General features: G+C 43.0%; 1 protein-coding gene across 2 annotated transcripts; it reads left to right on the forward strand.

Annotated features, from left to right (window-relative positions):
- The first annotated feature begins 12,712 nt into the window (after positions 1-12,712).
- On the forward strand, positions 12,713-17,410 carry TTC32 (tetratricopeptide repeat domain 32). Of its 2 annotated transcripts, XM_079970201.1 has the most exons (4): positions 12,713-12,812; positions 12,846-12,993; positions 13,774-13,928; positions 17,085-17,410. In XM_079970201.1, the coding sequence occupies exons 2-4, from the start codon at positions 12,854-12,856 to the stop codon at positions 17,210-17,212; spliced, it is 423 nt and encodes a 140-aa protein (XP_079826327.1). In that variant the 5' UTR covers positions 12,713-12,812; positions 12,846-12,853; the 3' UTR covers positions 17,213-17,410. The 2 variants fall into 2 exon arrangements, with proteins under 2 accessions (XP_079826327.1, XP_079826328.1); XM_079970202.1 differs by lacking the exon at positions 12,713-12,812 and having other exon boundaries at positions 12,825-12,993.
- The last annotated feature ends 6,162 nt before the right edge of the window (positions 17,411-23,572 follow it).

A 23,572-nucleotide genomic window follows, 5' to 3' on the forward strand; every position in this document is an offset into this window, starting at 1 on the left:
TGGGACAGAGCAATAGGAGCTCACCCCGTTGTGCGGATTTGAACTGCCAACCTTACTATCAGAAAGCCCAAGAGGCTCAGAGGTTTAGACCACAGTGCCACCTGTGTCCCAGCCAGGAGGAGGAATAAAAGATGACTGTCTTAGGGACTCCACTCCGAATTTGTGTAGGGTTTACCCCTTAGCCTTTTTCTCTCCCAAAGATGTCCCACAAGGCAGCAGAGGTTTAGGATAAGAGTTTTCCTTCTCCTAGATGGGCTACCTTCCCAGGTTGACAAGCCCCATCTGCTCCTCATTTCCCCCCACTATAGCACATGCAGGGAAAAAACACCTTATTGACTATTGAACCCACTATTGGTCTCATCTGTCTCCAGAGAAGACATCAACAGTATCTATCAAAGCCACATCAAATCAGGAGAGTGGTTTTATTTCGTTTTACTTTTCATTTCCATTTGGGCTTTTGACTAGGACTGGTGCGCATACACTCTTTGAAAAGAAAAGGAAAAAAGCAAGACTTTCAAACCAGGTCTGGAAACTTAGGCAATGGTCCATCGCTCAGAGTAAATGTGTCACTGCCATAGTAAACAAAAAGTTGGTAGTCAGACCAAAGTTCTGTGAGGTAGGACTGAGAGGTTTTTTTTTTTTTTAAGGCTCACATTTGTTCAGATTTTCAGAATAATTTACAGCTTTGTTTTGGGTATTCTTAGAGTCATTTTTGCAAACCCTGTTTGCCGGCATGACTTAATGTGTATTTGAGGCTTCTCTTGTGGCCCTCAGGTTATAGAAGATAATTCTGCAGAGAAAGCAAATCCTGGTTGAAATATGTTCCTATAGAAACAACAAAGGAAACTTGTGAATGGGCCAATAATTGGATTTCAAAACTGCACATCCACTGGTAACATGATTAATAAACTCAGCAGCACTAATAGGATTTGCAATCTCGCTATGTCAATATCTTACTTGTAGGGTTAATTTCCCTTTCCCACATGCTAATTTAACTCAATATAGAATCATTTCACTCCATGTCCCTGGAAGACAGTTCAGAAACTTCAGTTGGTTCTGAATGCTGCAGCCTCAATGGTGTCTATGATCCATATTGGCCGATTCTGCTGCAGCTTCACTGACAGCCCACTGAACTTAAAAGATTGTTCTTTTGGGCATCTGAAGGATAACACTGTAAGTTAGATGCACTTAAGCCTCACTGTTTTCAATGAGAACTAAGCAATGATAAATTTGCCCTACAGCGTTCAATGGAATCTACATGCAACAGACTTACAGTGCAATCATCACATAGGAATGCCTTCTCAGAAGTAAGCTCCACTGAGTTCAATGAAACATACTTCCAGTTAAGTGTGTACTGTAGCCTTAGCCAGGATCCAAATCACAGTTTAGTGAAGTAGTAAACTGGGGTAATTTAACAGATAGTGTTATGACTCACAGCTGTAACCAGAGCTTTGACTAGAGTGGCTTGTTTGTTTTCATGCACAAAGGTAGGGCTGCCATACGTTCGGACATTACCAGGATTTCACAGGCAGAGATGACGTACAGGGGGAATTTCCGAGATGTGGCGAAAAAATTTGGGTTTTTTTGTGTTTTTGTTTTTTAACATCTTTATTGAAAGTTCAAAAAGTACATAGTTATATGTGCACTGAATATTATGAGATGTAACTTAAAGAGAGAAAAAGAAAAAGAGAAACAGAACCCACGTAGGAGGGAAAATAAAGGGGAGGAGGGGAAAAAAACCAAAACTGTATATTTTACAAGGTTGTTATTGTACTTCACCAGATTTTAACCTATTACAGTATTTGTAAGAATGGATTCCAAATATCATTGAATTTGTCCATTGCGTCTGTTTATATGCAAGTTGTTCATATGCTTGTATAAGTCTTTTTTTGTAAAAAAAAAGTTTAACAACTTTCAGGATGTCCTGGTTTTTACTTTTTGAAACATAGCAACCCTAAACAAAGAGCAATTCTGTTGTTGCGTGCCATCCCTATCTCAGAACTGTGTGAGATTTCAGGGGTTCCAGGTGCTTACACAGATATTCAACCTGAGCTTACAAGTCTGAGGCTTACGGCATTAACCCCCCCCCCCCCAAGAAGACCTTGCTTCTTCCATAGCCACAGCTTTGGATTTCCGCAGAAATCAAGCATGTCTCTCCCTTACATGCTTCAGCCTGTTGCCTGCTTCTAGCTCTCACACACCTCCAACTCTGGCTTTTGTCTTTCGATAACTACCAACCAGTTGAGGCAAGGGAGCACCACACATTTGTCCTCTGGCACAGAGCCATTTCCTTTGTTACCTTAACAACACATACAAGGGCCATTACCTCACCAGGAAGATAGCATGGCTATTTCAGCAATGGATTCTTTGCTGGACCCAGGAAACAGAAGAGACTCAAGCATAGAGCCTAACCCCCTGCATTAAAAAAAAAAAAACCCTTACAACACTATAATGTTGAGTTTTGGGGTTCTTCTGCAAAAAATATGCTGCTTCAGTGTGTTTAGTTGGAGAGAAGGGAAGCTTCTAACATGTCTTTCCTGTAATATGGTATTAGTTCTGGGATTCTAAACACTTGATTTTTGTTGTTGTTTTGTCGTTTAGTCATGTCCGACTCTTCGTGACACCATGGACCAGAGCATGCCAGGCACTCCTGTCTTCCACTGCCTCCCGCAGTTTGGTCAAACTCATGTTGGTAGCTTCGAGAACACTGTCCAACCATCTCGTCCTCCGTCGTCCCCTTCTCCTTGTGCCCTCCATCTTTCCCAACATCAGGGTCTTTTCCAGGGAGTCTTCTCTTCTCATGAGGTGGCCAAAGTATTGGAGCCTCAGCTTCACAATCTGTCCTTCCAGTGAGCACTCAGGGCTGATTTCCTTAAGAATGGAGAGGTTTGATCTTCTTGCAGTCCATGGGACTCTCAAGAGTCTCCTCAAGCACCATAATCCAAAAGCATCAATTCTTCAGCGATCAGCCTTCTTGATGGTCCAGCTCTCACTTCCATACATCATTACTGGGAAAACTATGGCTTTAACTATACGGACCTTTGTTAGCAAGGTGATGTCTCTGCTTTTTACACTTTTTGCTTTTTACACACTTGATAGATATGGTCTGAAAAGTTTAGAAACCCATTAAAGTGGTTAGAGGACGGAATGAACTCAGAAACAAACAAACAAAAAAAGCAATTTAATGACTCATCCATTCCTGCAACTGAAATGATCTGAACCTTTTCTTCAAATCTGGCAGAACACTTTCTTAACATAAACGAGGCCTGAGACATAACACAAACAAAATGAATGCCTGTCCTGACTTTCTCTGGTTTCTTGAAGTCCCTCTCTACTTCACAAGGCCTTCCTTCTTCTTCTTTTTGTATGGACACTATATACTGGGCCAAAGAAGTTTCCAAAAACGTTGGAAGGAAAGAATTTGTGATGGCAACCCATGCTCAAACAGATCAGTCACAGCAGCACAGGGAGTGGTTTTTTCCAAAGCTAAAACACCTTCAAATCAGGTATTGGGTGAAGGCTGAATCCACGCTCTGCCCAAGCAGCCGATCAGCAGAATATTAGTGATTTTTAAAGGCTGCATGTGAGAACTACATACAGAGGATGCATTTTGCACATTCAATTTTCAACTCAGGCGAGAATATGCACCTGTAAGCTTATTTGTGTATGTGTAGTGCCCCTGTCCAGATTGGGGTGAGGGGAGGGCGCCCAAGATGTTAAAGGTGTGGCAACCAAGCCTTCTGAGGAACAGATGAGGGAGTCAAGCATTGCTAAGCCTGCAGAAGAGAAGACTTGAGAGGTGATGATAGTGATCTTCAAATATCCGAAGGGCTGTCACGTTGAAGATGGCGAGAACTTTTCTGATCTAGAGGTTAGGACCTGAACTGATGGAATGAAAGAAGGCATTACAAGAAAAAGGAGATTCCAACTAAACATGAGAAAGAACTTTTCTGAGGGTAAGAGCTTTTGGACTGTCGAAAAGTCTTGGAACGCGGTGGACTCCTTTATTGGATGTTTCTAAACAGAGGTTTGATGGCCATATATCAGGGATTCTTTCGCTGCGATTCCTGCATTGCAGGAGCCTCCTATTTTCCAGGGACGTCCCTGATTTAGAGAAGCCATCCCGGTTTCTGATTTAACCCCAGGACGTCCTGCTTTTCCTTAGGATGTCCCTATTTTGATCAGATAAATGTTGGAGGGTACAGAGTTATCCAACCCCACAAGCCGTCTGAAGGCAGATGGTTTTTTAAAAATGTTTAATTATGTTTTTTATATGTGTTGCGCATCCCAGTTAGATGGGTGGGGTAGAAATAGTAAAATTATCCTTATGGATAATGGGACGTTCCTATTTTCATCGGAGAAAATGTTGGAGGGTATTGCTCAGGGTCCCTTCCAACTTTTTGCCTTTTAAAATTTAGTTTTATGATGTGAGAGTTGGAAGGGACCCCCGTAGGTCATCTAGTCCAACCCCTTGCAATGCAAGGATCTCAGCTATAGCATCCATGACAGACAGCCATCCAACCACCTGTTTTATTAATATTATTACAGGGGTACCTTGGTTTAAGAACAGCTTAGTTTATGAACCACTTGAAGTAAGAATGCAGTAAACCCGGAAGTAGGTGTTTTGGTTTGTGAACTTTGCCTTGGAATAAGAACATGTTTTGCTTCTTGTTCCATTTGTAAATTGAGTCCCCTGCTGCTATGGGAAAGTGTGCCTTGGTTTAAGAATGCTTTAGATTAAGAACGGACTTCCAGAACGGATTAAGTTCGTAAACCAAGGTACCACTGTATTTTTATTTGCATATAGAATGTTCGATATATATATATATATATATATATATATATATATATATATATATAATATTATATATTACTAATTATATATATATATATATATATATATATATACATATATATATATACACACACACACACATATATTTGCTTACACACTGCCATAAATACTATTAGCAATATTTAAAATAATAATAATTATTCCCCGTAAGATTCCGTAGCCCATACCCATTTGTAGTAATGCTCACCCCCAACCGCTTGCCCCTCCCTTCTCCTGTCTCTGCTCTCCGGCCAGACTAGGACGCCCAGGGCAAGGTTGGCGGGTGAATTACTTTTTTCAGAACAGAACAAACAGGACCCGGTAGGGCTGCCACCACTCCCTATATCCAGGGGACCCAGACCACAACCCAGGGAGAAGGCTGTGACCCATTTAACCTGGCTGTCCCCCTGTTCCACAAGCTGCATCCACAGACTTGCAGGCAGAAGTTCTACGGTAGAGCGTAACCAAGCGTAAGGCTAGGACTTAGCTATTCCCTCCGGAAAGGCACACAAACTAAAACAGTTTCATTCTAAAAAGGTTTATTTTAAAATAACGTAAAAAACATGCTAGAATAGCAGGCACTCTTTTGAACGTTACAGATAAGAAAATAAGAACATTGCATAGTATACCTAGCTATACATACTCACAAGCTCTAACACACAATAGGATAGTTGAAACCTTTAGGACTCTGCAAGTTGAAGGCTTTTGAAGATCTCCATTTCAAAAGGCAAAACGACGGCTGATAAGATGGGACATCAGAGCCGGGCCTCTATGCGGATTGCAGAGCAATGGCAGAGAGCGCAATTTCTCAAACAATTCCCTGATCCTTTATTCACAATTCGCATTCTGCGTCGTAACTTTCAAGCCAATCATAAGACTCAAATTATTTTTGAATACACCAATGACCGGCTTGCTGGTCAATCAATTTACTTCTTGACAGCTGGGCCAATTTGGAATCCAAACTTTAAATCAAAGGGTTTCCTCCCTTCCGTGGAAATTAGCCAGAGACACATTCCCAAGCAATTCAAGGACAGATAGCATCACTGAGGGGGGATGTTTGCACCCTCGAACTCAGGTGTTAGATCTTCTCATTAAATCAAGGCTTCCTTGGTTCCCATAAAGCTTTCAACCAAGGAGACATCTAGTCTAGAGTTTAAAGATACACACTTCTTTCCCAGGGTCCTTGTGGCTGATGAAACTCCCACAAGGCCTCACTCCTTTTGCTTGACCAAAGAATAATTTTCTAAATAAGACTAACTTTACTACACCCTCCCCTCTAAGATGAAATTATAGGGTGAAGTCCCATAATTTCATCAAAGAAAATTATTTACATACTGAGGTAGATCATCCGGTCCAGGGGGCTTTAGCAGCTTTTAAAATATACATCACTAGCAGCACCCCCCTAATCCGATTTTTCACAGTTCTTAGGCAATACTCAATAATAACATCTCATGGAACAGATTGGTACATCCTAGACAAAGTATCAGCAACAACGTTACTCTTTCCTGCTATGTGAGTGACTTTAAACTGAAAATCTTGAAGAGCCATACTCCACCTAAGCAATTTCTGGTTGGATGATTTTACCCTTTCCAACCAACACAGTGGAGAGTGGTCAGTTTGAACCTCAAAGGTGTTACCCCACAGATAAGGACGCAGTTTGGTCAGAGCCCAGACCAAAGCAAAACACTCCTTCTCTATGGTTGAATAATTTTGTTCAGAATTGATCAACTTTTTACTCAAGTAAACCACGGGTCGCCAATTTCCTTTTTCATCTTCTTGGAGCAAAACTGCTCCTAGTCCAGTCTGACTGGCATCAGTCTGCACTATAAACGGACGTCTCTGATCTGGGGCCAGCATGACCTGGGAACTCATAAGGGCATGTTTTAACAAATCAAAGGCCCTTTGGCACTCCTCGGTCCAATTTACTCTAACTGGCAAAGACTTCTTACAAAGGTTGGTGAGCGGAGCAGCTAAAGTTGCAAAATGGTTGACGAAGCGCCTATAATAATTCACCAATCCGATAAAAGACTGCACATCCTTCTTTACGATGGGGCGAGGCCATTCTTGAATGCACTGCACCTTGGCCTCTAAAGTCTTGATGTTTCCTGACCCCACTCTAAATCCTAAGTACACTACTTCCCCTTGGGCAAACTGGCATTTTGATATTTTAACAGTCAGGTTTGCCTCTTGCAACCGGGCCAAAACTCTCTGCACATGCTTAAGGTGTTCTGGCCACGATTCAGAAAAAATTGCTAGATCATCTAAATAAGCACAGCAAAACTCATTCAGGTCATGAATCAAGGAGTTGATTAACCGTTGGAAAGCTGCAGGAGCATTTCGTAATCCAAACGGCAGCACTTTAAACTGATACAAGCCTACATGAGTGACAAAAGCAGACTTTTCAGAAGCTTCTGGGGACAGCGGGATTTGCCAATACCCTTTTGTCAGATCCATGACAGTGATGAATCTCGCCCGTCCCAACTTCTCAATCAAGGTGTCAATCCTAGGTAAGGGAAACACATCAGGGACAGTAACTAAATTAATTTTTCGATAGTCTATGCAAAAGCGAATAGTTCCGTCTGGTTTTGGAACCAGTACTATGGGAGAAGCCCAAGCACTCTTACTAGGTTCTATAACTCCCAACTCCAACATTTCTTTCAATTCAGTCTCAATGTTCTGTGCATGTGCCTCACCAACTCGGTATGGACGTGAGGAAACGGGGGGAGTGTCCCCCGTGACAAAATGATGTTGAGCCAAGTGAGTCTCACCAGGCTTGGTGCTAAAGGTGTTGCTATAAGGTTGCAGTGCCTCATAGAGCTCTTTAGCCTGAGTCTCACTTAAAGTCGGCAGCTGCAATACATCAGAAATACTTCCAGCCTGTTTGTATTCAGTTAAAAGATCCACAGGTGAAGCAGGCACCTCCTCCTGGCTCCGCGAAATGGCTAGCACAGAGATCTTTTGTTTCACAAACTCTTTCAAAGAATTAACATGATACTCGCGAGCAGTGGGGTGCAATTCCTTGCATTTTACAAGGTAACGCACAGGACTCAGCCTCGCTTCCACAACACCAGGACCTTGCCATTTCACATCTAACTTGTGGGGGCGAGACGGTCTTAAAATCCATACCTGATCCCCCACCTCAAACTGTTTGCACACAGCTTTGGCATCATGTACTCTTTTTTGATCTAATCGGGCGTTCTCTAAATTCTCTTTGGCCAGTTGCCAAATGTCTGCCAGAGTTCCTTTTAATTGGGCAAAATACTCACTAACAGAAGGCAGTTTTATCTCTTCCTCAGAACCTTCCCACTCCTTTCGAAGCATTGAGAGAGGGGTATTCAGAAGCCTTCCAAAAATCAACTGATTGGGTGCAAACCCAAGGCTTCTTTGATGGGCATCATTATAAGCAGCCACCACCAAAGGCAAATCTTGGTCCCAACTAGTACCATGGGCCAGGGCATACTTGCGCAGCATCTGAACCAAGGTCTTTTGCACTCTTTCCACCAACCCATTTCCCTGATGCTGGTAAGCAATGGATGTATGGTGGCGAACCTCAGACAAACGCAAGACCTCCTGGGTTACTTTAGCCATAAAATTAGTTCCCAAATCGCTCACCAAAACTTTAGGAATTCCTAGGGAACAGAAGGCAGAAATTAAAGCCTTAACCAGACTATTAGCAGAGGTATTAGTCAAACTTGTGGCATAAACATAACGAGACGCATAATCAATGATCACGCACAGATATTGCTTCCCTGAGCGAGTTTTTGGTAAGGGACCCACTAAATCAATTCCCCACTTTTCCAAAACATTTGCTTCTAAGGGGACACTCTGTAACTCATTGGGCAGGTTATCACGGTCATTCCCCACCTTCTGGCAAATTACACAAGAACGCACATATGCTTTAGTGGTTTGGTACACATCAGGCCAGTAGAAGTAACGAGTCAGTCTCTCTAAGGTCTTTTGTAGTCCCATATGACCCGCCAAGCCGTCTTCATGGGCTAAGCTAAGAACAGTAGATCGCTTCTTTTCTGGAACCACTAGTTGTAAAACAAAATCTTTATCTTTCACCTTTTTTGGGACAAATTGTCGATATAAAAGTCCCTTTTTATACACAAATTGGGCCCTCTTCGTTCCTCGGAGAGGAGTTCCAACCGCCTCCCGACAATCCTGCAAGGAGGGGTCAGCCCTTTGCTCAGCAGCAAACTCTCCCAGTTCTCCCAGTTCCACAGAACCATTAAGGTCCTTCTTGGTATCCTCATCCAAGACAGGTAACTCTCCCTCCCCTCCAGGTTTTCCATCCAACCCAGTCTCAAACTCCACCGAATCTCTCCCTGCCGGGGATGGGGTGGGGGGAGTTGCCACGGTTACCGGATTCACATTCAGCTGTTGCTGCAGATAGACTTGAAACCCAAGATCATTCCCAACCAAAACGGGGCTTTTGCAGACTTCGGGATCATGAACAATTACCAAATGGTCCCCACTATAACCTTTGTATTTAAGGGGAACTATTGCTGTTGGCTGGAAAATTTCCTCCACTCCATAAGGGCTAATCTTTAAAGGTTTAGCCTGCATCTGGCTGGGTAAAACCAGATCTTTCGACACGCTAGTAATATCAGAACCAGTGTCCCGGTACGAGTCCACAACAGTTTTATTGATCTCGATAGGGGCAGAAAACTCCAAATTTGCCCAATTCACATGGGGTGTTTCTACAGAGTTCTTGGTGCATACAGGACCCACGGTCACGGATGTTTCAGGTTTATTCCGAACAGGTGTTGCCCCACCCTCCTCCTTCAGAGCCAAACTTTCCACTGCTCCAGATGTTGTTGATTTCTCCTCCCAATTTTCCTCCTGCTGCTGTATCATACGGACAGCAGGGGTGGAGGTACGAACGGGGGGGTTCTTCCCACTCAACTGGGGACAAACTGCCTTTACGTGCCCCGGTTTTTTGCAAAAGAAACACAGTCCAGAACTCGGGGGCACTTTAGCACGCTCTCCCCCAGCTGCAACAGAGTCTTTAGCAGGTGTGGGCAATCCTTTGCTGGATTCTTTGATGGGGGGGGCGGACCTTCCCGACGACGCTGTAGATTTATACATGTTACTCTGTCCTTTATTGACAAGATGGGTGCGGTTCAGCCAAAAAGATTCAGCAAGGGCGGTGGCTTCTGCCAGCGTCCTGGGCTTTTTATCGGCAACCAAACTAACAATTTCTGGGGGCAGGGAGCGCATCAATTGTTCAATTAACAGCAGCTGCTTGATCCCTTTCAAATCCTCCACCCCCTCGGCTGCAAGCCACAGTTCAAAGTTTTGGGCCATTTTGGCAGAGAAGACTGCAATGTTGTCAGTGAGCCCTCCCCTTTCCACTTTCCGAAAAGCTTTTCGATAGTGTTCAGGATGTAAGCCATGCCGCTGCATGACTAATTTTTTAAAGCTTTCATAGTCATTCATATCATCTGGGGGGAGGTGTCCCATAAGCTCTGACAAGTCACCACAAACTAGGGGACGTAACACCGCCATATACAGTTCTGGCGCAACCCCCATGTCCCGGCAAGTCACCTCAAAAAGATTTAGATAACTAAGGACATCAGTGGGGGGGTGGTATTTCTGGAACACCTTCCAGTTAAGATTACTTAAAGTCAGTCCTGGAGGGGACCGTTGGTATTGGTCTCCCCCCCTCCTCGGGACAGGTTCATACCTTGGTGTAGGGTTAGGAGGCCTTTGCCCCTGGGCGTGTAGCTGTTCCGCCGCCGTTGTTGCGTATCCACGCAGGGGTCTCTGGAAGTACTCTTCCTCCTCCTCCTCCTCTGCCTCGTACCTTCGCACCGGCACACGCACCTCTCGAGCCCTCACCGGCGAGTAGACTCTGCCTGGGCTGATTGGACGCTGTCTCACCCTCCGGCGAACGTCCGGCGCTGGCGGCTCTCGACGGCAGTCTCCTACAGTCATCTCCTGTGGCTGCTGCGACAGGTCTTGAACGTGAGGCGCCATCCGGCTAGCTCTTGGTCCCATTAAAAGAGACTGGTTCACTCTGGGATACTTATCTCGGCAGCGGAATCCACCGTTCACCGGATCACGCATCCACTCCACATCATGTCCTTCTGAGAAATCCATCTCTTTAGGCTCTTTAGGTTCTGCATGGACAGAATAATTCTTTCTAGAACGCGTGGAGTCCACCACGGCCTCTGCCTCCTCACGAGGGGATAGGGTTTGGTTAATTGGCGTGTCCTTCCCCCTGTCCACAATGCAGGACTCTCGCTGGCCCCTCCGGACCGTGCTTATTTTACTGGCATCCGCCAACTCTTCCTCCGCTTCCGAGCCATCCGAAAACCAGGAAGCGGATTTCACTCCAGGGCTCACAGTTCTAGGGGGGTCGGCTTCCACCGGGAGGGAGCTATCTTCTCCCAAATATCCCCATTGATCTACAGTTTGTAATGATTGCTGTTGCGAAGTTAACAAACTGTCCTCCATTCTCCTAACTATCACTATCCAAAAAAATAAACCACCTGTAACCCACAAAAGATTCGTGCCAAGTTTTTAAAAGATCAAAGTGCCTTTCCGTGGGAAGTTCAATCCCACCACGCTGCCAACATGTAGTAATGCTCACCCCCAACCGCTTGCCCCTCCCTTCTCCTGTCTCTGCTCTCCGGCCAGACTAGGACGCCCAGGGCAAGGTTGGCGGGTGAATTACTTTTTTCAGAACAGAACAAACAGGACCCGGTAGGGCTGCCACCACTCCCTATATCCAGGGGACCCAGACCACAACCCAGGGAGAAGGCTGTGACCCATTTAACCTGGCTGTCCCCCTGTTCCACAAGCTGCATCCACAGACTTGCAGGCAGAAGTTCTACGGTAGAGCGTAACCAAGCGTAAGGCTAGGACTTAGCCATTCCCTCCGGAAAGGCACACAAACTAAAACAGTTTCATTCTAAAAAGGTTTATTTTAAAATAACGTAAAAAACATGCTAGAATAGCAGGCACTCTTTTGAACGTTACAGATAAGAAAATAAGAACATTGCATAGTATACCTAGCTATACATACTCACAAGCTCTAACACACAATAGGATAGTTGAAACCTTTAGGACTCTGCAAGTTGAAGGCTTTTGAAGATCTCCATTTCAAAAGGCAAAACGACGGCTGATAAGATGGGACATCAGAGCCGGGCCTCTATGCGGATTGCAGAGCAATGGCAGAGAGCGCAATTTCTCAAACAATTCCCTGATCCTTTATTCACAATTCGCATTCTGCGTCGTAACTTTCAAGCCAATCATAAGACTCAAATTATTTTTGAATACACCAATGACCGGCTTGCTGGTCAATCAATTTACTTCTTGACAGCTGGGCCAATTTGGAATCCAAACTTTAAATCAAAGGGTTTCCTCCCTTCCGTGGAAATTAGCCAGAGACACATTCCCAAGCAATTCAAGGACAGATAGCATCACTGAGGGGGGATGTTTGCACCCTCGAACTCAGGTGTTAGATCTTCTCATTAAATCAAGGCTTCCTTGGTTCCCATAAAGCTTTCAACCAAGGAGACATCTAGTCTAGAGTTTAAAGATACACACTTCTTTCCCAGGGTCCTTGTGGCTGATGAAACTCCCACAAGGCCTCACTCCTTTTGCTTGACCAAAGAATAATTTTCTAAATAAGACTAACTTTACTACACCATTAAAAACCGCATGTGCTCCGTTTAGCTGCCATCCGAGCGAATATCTCAAACTAACCCGGAAGCTCCGAAACGTTCGGGAGTCTTCATTTCTTGAATAGATCTATGGTTGGGAACTTCCCGATGACGTCACGGCAGGAGAGACGCGCGAGGCTGCCTCAGCCCCAAGGGCTGCCACGGAGGACGGTTGGGCGCGAGCGGGCACGCGCGAGGGAGGGAAGGGGGCTTTGCTCCCACGGTAGATATTTTGTGGTCGGGTTGGGAGGAAGAGCTGCGTGTTGGGAACCGAACTCACATCCGAACAGCGGCCGTTAAAATAATAATAATAATAATAATAATAATAATAATAATATTAATAATAATGGACCGAGGCTCGACAGCTGAGTCTGCGCCTGCGCTGAACGTCCTGCGTGATGCGCACGCAGCGTTTCGGGAGCAGCGGTACGAAAGGGCGGAAGAGCTGTACAGTAGTTACATCGAGTACTGCGCATGCGCCGGCAGGTGGGAAGTCCAATTCCAATAGACGAGATTAATATCGTGTGTGTGTATCGCAGGGAAGCTGTTACGTATTTTCTCTCTCCCCCTCATCCAAAATCCTTCAAAGTCTCTGCTGCAGTAATGAACTTCACAGCCGCTGCCCCTCGTTTTCCCTTTTAAAAGGGGGGGGGGAAGGAAGGAAGGGGAGGCAGTGTGGTGTAGTGGTTAGAGTACCAGACTGCGTGATCTGGGAGAGCAGGATTCAAATCTTCCCACTGGGCCATGAAGCTCACTAGGTGAGCTTGGGTCAGTCACTACTGCCTCAAAGTTACCTCCCAGGGTCGATGTGGAGGATAAAATGAGGAGGGGGAGATGTACTGACGTCACATTACAATACTTGGAGAAAAGGGTGGGATTTAAATGCAAGGACATAAGGATTTGGGAAACGGACCTCCGTGTCATTTACACAGGAAGTGATTTTGCAAGCAATCCCAAGGCTGCAATTCTGTGTACTTTTACTTCAAAGGCAAGCCTCACTGTACTGAGTAAACATGCACAGGATTAGCCCTGGGTTGTTGCTTAAGATGTTGCAACAGATTTGTGACTACCGTGTGCATCTTCTTCCTGTAGTTCCAAAGTGTGATTGATTTTAAGCAAAAAATAAATTGTTTTATTCACCTAATTTTTAAAACTCACTTTATTTCAGCCGTGTCTTAACTTTTTATAATCTTGACAGATTTTCTGTGTCATTTTATGTTTAGGCATCACAATTCACAATAACCCTCTTCCTTTTCTTTTCATCAGTCATGATCTGGCAACAGCATTTAACAACAGGGGACAGATCAAGTATTTGAGAGTTGACTTCTATGAAGCAATGGAGGATTATACAGCAGCTATAGAAGCCTGGCCTGAATTTGAAGTCCCATACTATAACCGAGGATTAATATTATATAGGCTAGGTATGGAAGTAAGCTTTCATTATTGGATATTTTAATGCATTTCTTTGTCTTAATTCAATTGGCAACATTCAGAGTAGGTTCTCTTGACAGATGGCTTTAAAACTTTCTACCTTCTGGGAACCTTTTCCACTTTGTTGAGGAACCCCTGTCTAGCAAAATTCTGAGGCAGATTCTTGTGTGCACATCAGTGCTCATCAGGCCTCTTAGGCTTCACTTGTATGAAGTGAGGCTGCACCCTAACATCATCATCATCATCATCATCACCACTATAATTTATTATTTATATCCCGCCCATCCAGCTGGGTTTCCCCAGCCACCCTGGGCGGCTCCCAACAGACTAAAAACAATAAAACATCAAATATTAAAAATTTCCCTAAACAGGGCTGACTTCAGGCTTGCAGGATCAATCCCAAGATCCACAGAATAGAGGCTAATTCTAACTTAAAATTAAATAATTCTATGTGCAGGAATTAATTTTGAGCTGAACTTCTGATTAGCCCCACCTTATATTCAACAGTAGGGGGACGCAGGTGGCGCTGTGGGTTAAAGCCTCAGCGCCTAGGGCTTGCCGATCGAAAGGTCGGTGGTTCGAATCCCTGCGGCGGGGTGCGCTCCCGCTGCTCGGTCCCAGCGCCTGCCAACCTAGCAGTTCGAAAGCACCTCCGGGTGCAAGTAGATAAATAGGGACCGCTTACCAGCGGGAAGGTAAACGGCGTTTCCGTGTGCGGCTCTGGCTCGCTAGAGCAGCGATGTCACGCTGGCCACGTGACCCGGAAGTGTCTCCGGACAGCGCTGGCCCCTGGCCTCTTAAGTGAGATGGGCGCACAACCCCAGAGTCTGTCAAGACTGGCCCGTACGGGCAGGGGTACCTTTACCTTTACCTTTATATTCAACAGTATAATCAGAGGTTCTGCTGCTGCTAAACATTTGAGAGGTATCTACTTTCTGCTCCTTGCCCTAGCATAAACCCAGTGCTCTCCTGTGGTTGTGCACTGCCAGGGCTTATCAGGGGTCCTCAAACTGTTTCAGCAGGAGGCCGGTCCACTGTCCCTCAGACCTTGTGGGGAGCTGCACTATATTTTTTTTAAAAAATACCATATTTTTCGCTCTATAGGATGCACCGGACCATAGGACGCACTGGACCCCTCTCTGCTCAGCACCCCTTCAACGAAGCAGCAGGAGAAACGGATCCCCTTCCATTTCTCTTCTCGCTTCGCTGAAGGGGCGCTGCGCAGCTCTCCCTCTCTGCTGAAGCCAGGAGAGTCTTGCTCTCCCAGCTTCAGCAAAAGGAACCCAAAGCCTTTGGAGCGCAGCGTGAGGTCCCACTGCACTCCAAAGGCTTCAGGCAGCTATCCCTGAAGCCTGGAGAGCGAGAGGAGTCTGTGCGCACTGACCCCTCTCACTCTCCAGGCTTCAGCGAAATCAACGCGAAGCCTCCGGAGCGCGGAGGGAGCGCTCCCTCTGCGCTTCGGAGGCTTCGCGTTGCTATCGCTGAAGCCAAGGAGCCTGCACTCGCTCCATAGGACGCACACACATTTCCCCTTAATTTTTGGAGGGGAAAAAGTGCGTCCTATAGAGAGAAAAATGAGGTATATGAATGAATTCCTATGCACACTGCACATACTGTATTTGTAGTGCAATTTAAATAAAAGGACACATTCTACTCAGGTAAGCCACCCCCTGACTCTTCCTTCCCTTCTCCACAGCACCGGATGAGCCGTGGTGGCTGCTTACCTGTGTCTTGTGAGCGGCAGGGGCTAGCGGTGGCGGAGGGGGGGTGATGAGCGGTGTGCGAAAGGACTCTGGAGAGGGGCTGGCACCAACAAAGCCCAGCCCCCTTCCTCCTCTAGGCAGGGTGGGGAAAAGCCGGGAGGGAGGAGGCACTGCTGCGCCGCCGTGTGAGGGAGAGGGAGGGAGGAGGGAAAGAACATGTGCACTGGCGATCCATGCGGCGATTCCCGGACCTCCATGGACCGGATTTAGAAGGCAGTTGGGCCTGATTCAGCCCGTTGGCCTTAGTTTGCCGACCGATGGCTTATTGCTAGTGTAGGTGAGCAGTCTTTCCAGAAACCTTGTTGCCATTATCGGTCCCTTCCACTGAGGAAACCTAGATTTCAGCAGAACACAGAGGAAGCCCCCCTTCCGAATGCCAACACATCCCCTTTAACAAATGGAATAAAAAGGCAATGCAAAACTGTATCAGCACATTTCGTGATTTCCCTTGGGCTTACATAACACCATATTCCCATAAGATTCCACTTTAGAAATGCAGTACTGTAAAAATAAAGTGCTTGTGCAATGTTTGACCCTAGAACACAAGGACCCACTATCTGAAAGGGCACAGTGTCCATAAAGTGTGTTGACTTTGTAAAAGCTGCTTTGTTTCCTGTCTGTTTGAAGATTCTGCCCTTTTACTTGTGTGCTGTGATTTATTAGATAAAGGTTTTATGAAGAAGATTCAAACTAATGTATCAGAAACAGATCAGTTCAAAGTATAATGGCAGTGACTAAAACCTTGCTTAATTTCCTGCTCAACCTGATATATTTCTACTGTACATGTAAACAGTTTACTCAAGCATTTGGATAACACAGGTCTACACAATTGCACTGTAATACCCATTGCTTTGTCTTATTGGGCCTATGAATTAAGATTAGTATTGCTAACTAATATATGAGGTGAAAACACCCACTGTAGGCAAAGGAACAGTGCACAGAAATGGCCTCAGAGGCAAGTGGGGGGCATAACTGCTTTGTAATAGATTCTATATCCTACTTTGTAATTCCGTCTACTCATACAGCCAGATGATTGAAGCCTCAATCACACAGACATACAAACATAAATTAGTTCAGAGTTTATTATTCTGTATATTAATCATTACACTATACCAAGGAATAGTATCTGGTGTGCACTTTTTGTGTCTTTGGAAAACAAAAGGGTGCAAATAATTATTATTCATTTATTAAATTTGTTAGGTCAACCCAACAAATTTGGGTTTTGTGGGGGGTTCTATGAGTGACAGTGGAAGTAAGCAGTTGAAGTTTCTGCAGGGCAGCGAGATTAAATAGACTGTGTTGATAGAAGAGATACAGAAAAATAGTACAATAGTCATATGCAGAGTAAGACAAATGCATCTCTTTTTTTTTTTTTTGAGGCAGGTTTCTTTGATGAAGCCATGAAGGATTTCAGCAAGGTCTTGGAGCTAAACCCTAAGTTTGAAGATGCTTCTCTGAGTTTAAAGCAGACTATTCTTGATAAAGAAGAAAAGCTAAAAAGAAACTATTGAAATTCTACTCCAGATGAACCTGGACGAACTTGAGATTGGATTACCTGGTAATAGGAACACACATATTTTCCCCACCCCACTCCACTATGTTAATTTGTTAAATTTAAAGTCAATTAATTTGAAGTGTAACCTGTTTGTACTGTGGATGTTTTCTAGTGACAGAGCAGATTATTTTTTAAAAGTACTGTATTAACCTTGTCTTGGGTTCTGTTCATTGTAGATATTGGAACCAAGGGTGGGTAACATTTTGTCTTTCTCAAGACAAGCATTAAATTCATTCAGGGGCCACATTCACTTATTTAAGGATTTTGCATAGTATGAAACAACCTGCCACACGTAGGACATTAGACAAATGTGACAACCAAGTCACATTGGCTCTTACAAGCAGGTTTAATAATCATTGTGTAAAGCCTTCATAGATTGATTAGTAGAGAGGCTGTGAAGCAAAAAAAACCCCTACATTTTAACAATATATTTCCAACGGAAAAGAGCCTGCTGAGCTTCAGAGAGACAATAAGCTATAGAGATTCTATAGAAAAATAGGTCAGCATGCAGGATTACAGCCTTCCAGGACTATATGACAAATGCATGAAGCAGAGACTTCCGGTCGGCGCCAGCGCTTAATGGCGGTCCGAGCCTCGAGCTCCGAGGCAGGACTGCTCCGTTAGTTCGGGTCTTACCCGCTACGGCAAGCGGGGGACCCCTAAAATCACAGGCGCAAATAAGACACCGGGACGTGGACTGTCAAACTTTGAGAAGTGGGGGCTTGTTTGCAACAAAGTTACCGGACCTTAGACGTACCCTGTTGCATTTTGGCCACATAGAAAATAGAGACATTACAATTTGGATATTGGAAACTTCTGGCTACTGTTATACTTCCTTGCCTCTTTGTTTTTTTTTTCTATCTTTGCCATTTGGATACAATTGAATGCTCCCTCTAGAGGGTTCTATGTGAAACTGTTGCACTTGGAAAAGTAACAGTGGGATTTTCCACTTGGGAATCAACTCTGTGAAAACGACCTTGAGGATATGAGTGCCCCTACAGAAGAGATAGTAACAAGGCAGAAAGCAAAACAATCTCAGAAGAAAAGGGGCTCTATATCAGGAACTGCAGCTGTGCAGGAAAAAACACCAGCTTCTATGGATCCTATGACTCAGGCACTACTTAAAATAAATCAATCCCTGGAAGCATTGACAAAGCTATCGACAGAGAATTCTAAAAAATTAACAGAGTTGACAACAAGGTTGGATGTGAATACAGCTAGTGTTAAATCTAACACAGATTCTATAAATAGATTAATTCAGGAAAATTCAGAAACACGAAAGATTGCAGAAAGTGCAAAAACAACGGCTGAAGAGACAAGGGAAAAGTTTGGGCCTATTATTAAAAAAGTGAATGAGCATGATGCAGCCCTCTCCTTACTGGAACTTCAACGTAAAGAGAAGAATTTAAAATTTAGATTGGTGCCTGAAGGGGAAGGGGACAACCTTGTGAAATTTCTTACAGAGAACATCATAACTTTTTGGCAGGAGGAATGGGAGGAAGACGAGGAACTTGAGATAATATCAGCCTTTCGACTGGGTAGAAAGCAGGATAAAAAACCAAGGGACTGTCTAATTACACTGAGATCAAAAGAAGAAAGAGATAGAATATTGAATCTGCATTATCAAAAGGCATTGGTGATCCAAAATTGTCAGATACAGATTTTTAAGGACATTCCTAAATACATTTTAGAGGTGAGAACATATTACAAAAGCCTAGCAGACCTGCTGAAGAAAAACACTATACCATTCAGATGGGAGTTTCCACAAGGATTGTCCTTTAACTTCAAAGGAAGGAAGATTAAAATAAAAACAATTCAGGACAAAGAACAATTCTTGGAGAAGTACCTGGAGGATCTGCAGAAAGGAACTGTGGAGGAGAGGGAACCACCTGATATAGCAAATTTGTCATTTGGACTTTCACTACCACCATCAGAGGAAGAGCAGAAGCTTGGAGCAGTTGGAGGAACAGCTACCTAAATACAAAATGTCTCTGCAACTCCTTAGTTGGAACTGTAATGGTTTGAACCTTCCTCGGAAAAGAAGACAGGTTTTTCATATTTTGAAGAAAGAACAATTAGACATAATATGTTTGCAAGAAACCCATATTGCCAGGATACATAGGAAATTACTGATAAATAAGAGACTTGGTCAAGAATTTATCTCATCAGACAAAGTAAAGAAAAGAGGTGTGGTGATCTACGCAAAGGAAAAGTGGGCTCCAAAATTGATATTTAAAGATGATCAAGGAAGATACCTGGCAATTGAAATACAAATTCAAGGAGAAAAGATATTAATTGTGGGAATTTATGCCCCAAATGAAGGGAAGGCCGAATTCTTTAGGAAGTTGCATGAGACATTAGTTGACTTTTTAGATTATAAAATCCTAATGATGGGAGACATGAATGGAGTTGTCTCAACAAACATGGACAAAGCACAGAGACAAGTGATTTCAAAAGAAGGGAGACTACCAAAGATCTTTTTCGAAATGACTGAAACAATGGACTTGATTGATATTTGGAGAATAAAGAACCCTCTAGAGAGAGAGGGAACTTTCTTCTCTGAAGCAAAAATGACATGGACAAGAATAGACCAAATCTGGATTTCTAGCAGTCTGGCGTCAAGAACAAAAAAAGTAGAAATATGCCCAAAAACGTGCTCCGACCATAATGCGGTGAAGATGGAGATGAAACTAACAACAACTGGATCCTTTAGATGGAGAATGAATGACACCCTATTTAAGGATGAAGAGATCCACAAGAAGGCCCTTAAAACATTAAAAGATTATTTTGAGATCAACAGGAAAACAGATGTGGAAAAAAGAATAATTTGGGACGCAAGCAAAGCCATGATGCGAGGTTTCCTGATTCAACAAAATTCTATTAAGAGGAAGCAACAAAATGAGAAGAAGGAAAAAATTTTAGAAAAAATAAAAGAAGGAGAGAAGAAGTTGAGGTCTAAACCAAAATCCCATGAGATCTTGAGAGAAATAAAGTTCTATCAGATGCAGTACATGGAGCTTATGAACCAACAAATAGAATGGAAGATAAGGCAAATGAGACAAAGAACTTTTGAATCGGCGGATAAATGTGGGAAACTTCTGTCATGGCAATTGAAAAAAAGGCAGAAAATGAATACTGTAACAAGTTTAGAAATGGATGGAAAAATTATCCATAAACCCAATGAGATCAACAATTGTTTTCAAAGCTTCTTTAAGAAATTGTATGCACAAGGGCCAATTAACGAGCAAGAAATAGAAGAATTCATCAGAAAATACGGTTTACCAAAAATCTCAGAACAAAGTAAAAGGATCTTAAATGAGGAAATAACAGAACAAGAAATAGAGGGTGCCATTCAAAATATGAAATTGGGAAAATCACCAGGACCAGATGGCCTGACGGCCAAATACTACAAAATGTTGAAAGAATGGTTGACACAACCATTGAAGGAAGTCTGCAATGAAATTTTGAAGGGGAAAAAGGCACCTGAATCGTGGAAAGAGGCTTTCATCTCACTTATACCGAAAACAGAGACTGAGAAGAACCAGGTTAAAAACTACCGCCCTATATCCTTACTCAATGTGGATTACAAAATTTTTGCAGACATTTTGGCAAAAAGATTGAAAAGAGTTTTAGCAGAAGAGATTCATAAGGACCAAACAGGCTTTCTCCCAGGTAGACATATGTCAGACAATGTGAGAAACATTATAGATATTTTGGAGCTGTTGGACGTTGACATTAATAGGAAAGCAGTTTTGATTTTTGTGGATGCGGAGAAAGCCTTTGACAATATTTGTTGGACTTTTATGAAAAAGAATCTCCAAGGGATGGGGGTAGGCCAAGGTTTTGAAAACGGTATAGGTGCAATATATTCTCAACAAAAGGCCAAATTAATTGTAAATAATGTGGTAACAGAAGAAATATCTATAGAAAAAGGTACACGACAGGGTTGCCCAATATCCCCATTGCTTTTTATATCAGTCCTGGAGGTATTGTTAAATATGATTAGAAAGGACCAGTTGGTTAAAGGAGTTCAGGTCGGAGTTAGACATTATAAATTAAGAGCATTCGCAGATGATCTAGTATTGACTTTGCAACAGCCAGACACCAGTACCAAAAGAGTATTAGAATTAATTGATATATTTGGTCGAGTAGCAGGTTTTAAATTGAATAGACAAAAAACGAAAGTGTTGCAAAAAAATTTAACAATGGAAGAAAGAGAGAGCTTTCAGAATGAAACAGGCTTGGAAATAACAAAAAGGGTAAAATACCTGGGGGTAAACTTAACATCCAAGAACGTGAACTTATTTAAGGACAATTATGAAAAATGTTGGTCAGAAGTTAAAAAGGATTTGGAAATATGGTCAAGGTTGAAACTTTCCTTGTTAGGCCGAATCGCTACCATTAAGATGAATGTATTGCCTAGAATGTTGTTTTTATTCCAGACGCTGCAGATTGTGGACAAGATGGAATGTTTCAAGAAGTGGCAGAAAGATATATCAAAATTTGTCTGGCAGGGCAAAAAGCCCAGAATTAAATTTAAGATTTTAACTGATGCAAAGGATAGAGGGGGGTTTGCCCTGCCGGACTTAAGACTTTATTATGAATCGGCAGCTTTCTGCTGGTTGAAACACTGGCTACTTCTTGAGAACACTGACATTTTGGATCTGGAAGGGTATGACAATAACTTTGGTTGGCATGCATACTTATGGTATGACAAGGTAAAGGTGTATAAAAGTTTTAAAAACCATATTGTAAGGAAAGCATTGTATAATGTTTGGGTTAGATATAAAGATCTGCTGGAAAGTAAAACCCCCAGGTGGGTGTCACCAATGGAAGCTAGGGAAGTAAAAAAGCTTAATATGGATTCTAAATGGCCAAAATATCATGAAATTTTAGAATATGATGGTGAAAGGGTGAAACTTCAGAGTTATGAGAAACTAAAGCCTAAGGTTCGAGATTGGCTGCATTACCATCAGATAAATGAGACATTTAAACAGGACAGGAAAATAGGATTTCAGAAAGAGAAGTCAAAATTAGAAACAGAACTGTTGGAATCCAATACTAAGAACCTATCAAAAATGTATAACTTGCTGCTAAAATGGAATACACAGGATGAAACGGTGAAATCAGCTATGATTAAATGGGCACAAGATATCGGTCATGATATTATGTTTGCTGACTGGGAACAGTTATGGACCACCGGTATTAAATTTACTGCATGTAATGCATTAAGAGAAAATATTATGAAAATGATCTACCGATGGTACATGACCCCAGTCAAGCTTGCAAAAATTTATCATTTGCCTAATAACAAGTGTTGGAAATGTAATGAGACTGAAGGCACTTTCTACCACCTTTGGTGGACCTGCCCAAAGGTCAAAGCTTTCTGGGAAATGATCTATAATGAAATTAAGAAGGTCCTTAAGTGGACTTTTCCTAAGAAACCAGAGGCTTTCCTCTTGGGCATGGTGGGCCAAGTGGTGTCAAGGAAGGATAGGACTTTCTTTATGTATGCCACTACAGCAGCAAGAATTCTACTGGCAAAGTATTGGAAGACGCAAGAACTACCTACTCTGGAAGAATGGCAAACAAAGGTGATTGACTTTATGGGACTCGCCGAGATGACGGGCAGAATCCGGGACCAGGGGAAAGAGACAGTGGAAGAGGACTGGAAGAACTTCAAAATATATCTTAAAAATAATTGCAAAATTGAGGAATGTTAGGATGTCAGGGGGTAAGAAGTAAAGAATTGCAGCAGTAAATCAAAAAACTTAAGAAATTTTTATGAAAGGGAACTAAGATAATGGACTCAAGGGTTGCTAAAGAATTATTAAACAAGGATGCAGGGATGGGGAGGTATGGGGAAGTCAAAGAAAGAAGGGTAAGAACCGAGGAGTATGATGTGATACTGTTTTACATTGTTCTTTATTATATGTGTGGAATTTAATAAAAATTATTATAAAAAAAAAAAAAGACAAATGCATGAAGCAATTCTGGCAGTGCCTTTCACCGTCCTGGGGGCCTGAAAATTTAGCAGATGGGCAGCTGCTGATTTGTAGGTTTGGTGGACTCTCCCCTTGGTTAGAATTGTCTTCAGGCATGGACAGTTTATGGGAAGCCTTCGGTTATATTGTAAGAAAAGCCTTAGAATGTCCAGAACAATGATGAAGATTATTTTATGCACTTCTCACGTTTCTTCTAAATTGGGATGCGTCACTTCCTATAAGATCTGCACCATTAATGTCAAACAATGGCTATACTTTTGTCTGGTGATTCTACTATAGTTGTCTAGAAGTGGTTCACTGCATTACATAAG

The sequence above is a fragment of the Podarcis cretensis genome (genome assembly GCF_951804945.1).
Source record: "Podarcis cretensis genome assembly, chromosome: 3".
Classification (NCBI taxonomy): domain Eukaryota; kingdom Metazoa; phylum Chordata; class Lepidosauria; order Squamata; family Lacertidae; genus Podarcis; species Podarcis cretensis.

What these genes read in the sequence shown, in the direction of transcription:
- TTC32 (XM_079970201.1), top strand. Translation starts at nt 12,854, where the DNA reads ATGGACCGAGGCTCGACAGCTGAGTCTGCGCCTGCGCTGAACGTCCTG. An exon ending in TACTGCGCATGCGCCGGCAG is followed by an intron (nt 12,994 to 13,773) that starts GTGGGAAGTCCA and finishes TCTTTTCATCAG; the next exon opens with TCATGATCTGGCAACAGCAT. An exon ending in ATTAATATTATATAGGCTAG is followed by an intron (nt 13,929 to 17,084) that starts GTATGGAAGTAA and finishes TTTTTGAGGCAG; the next exon opens with GTTTCTTTGATGAAGCCATG.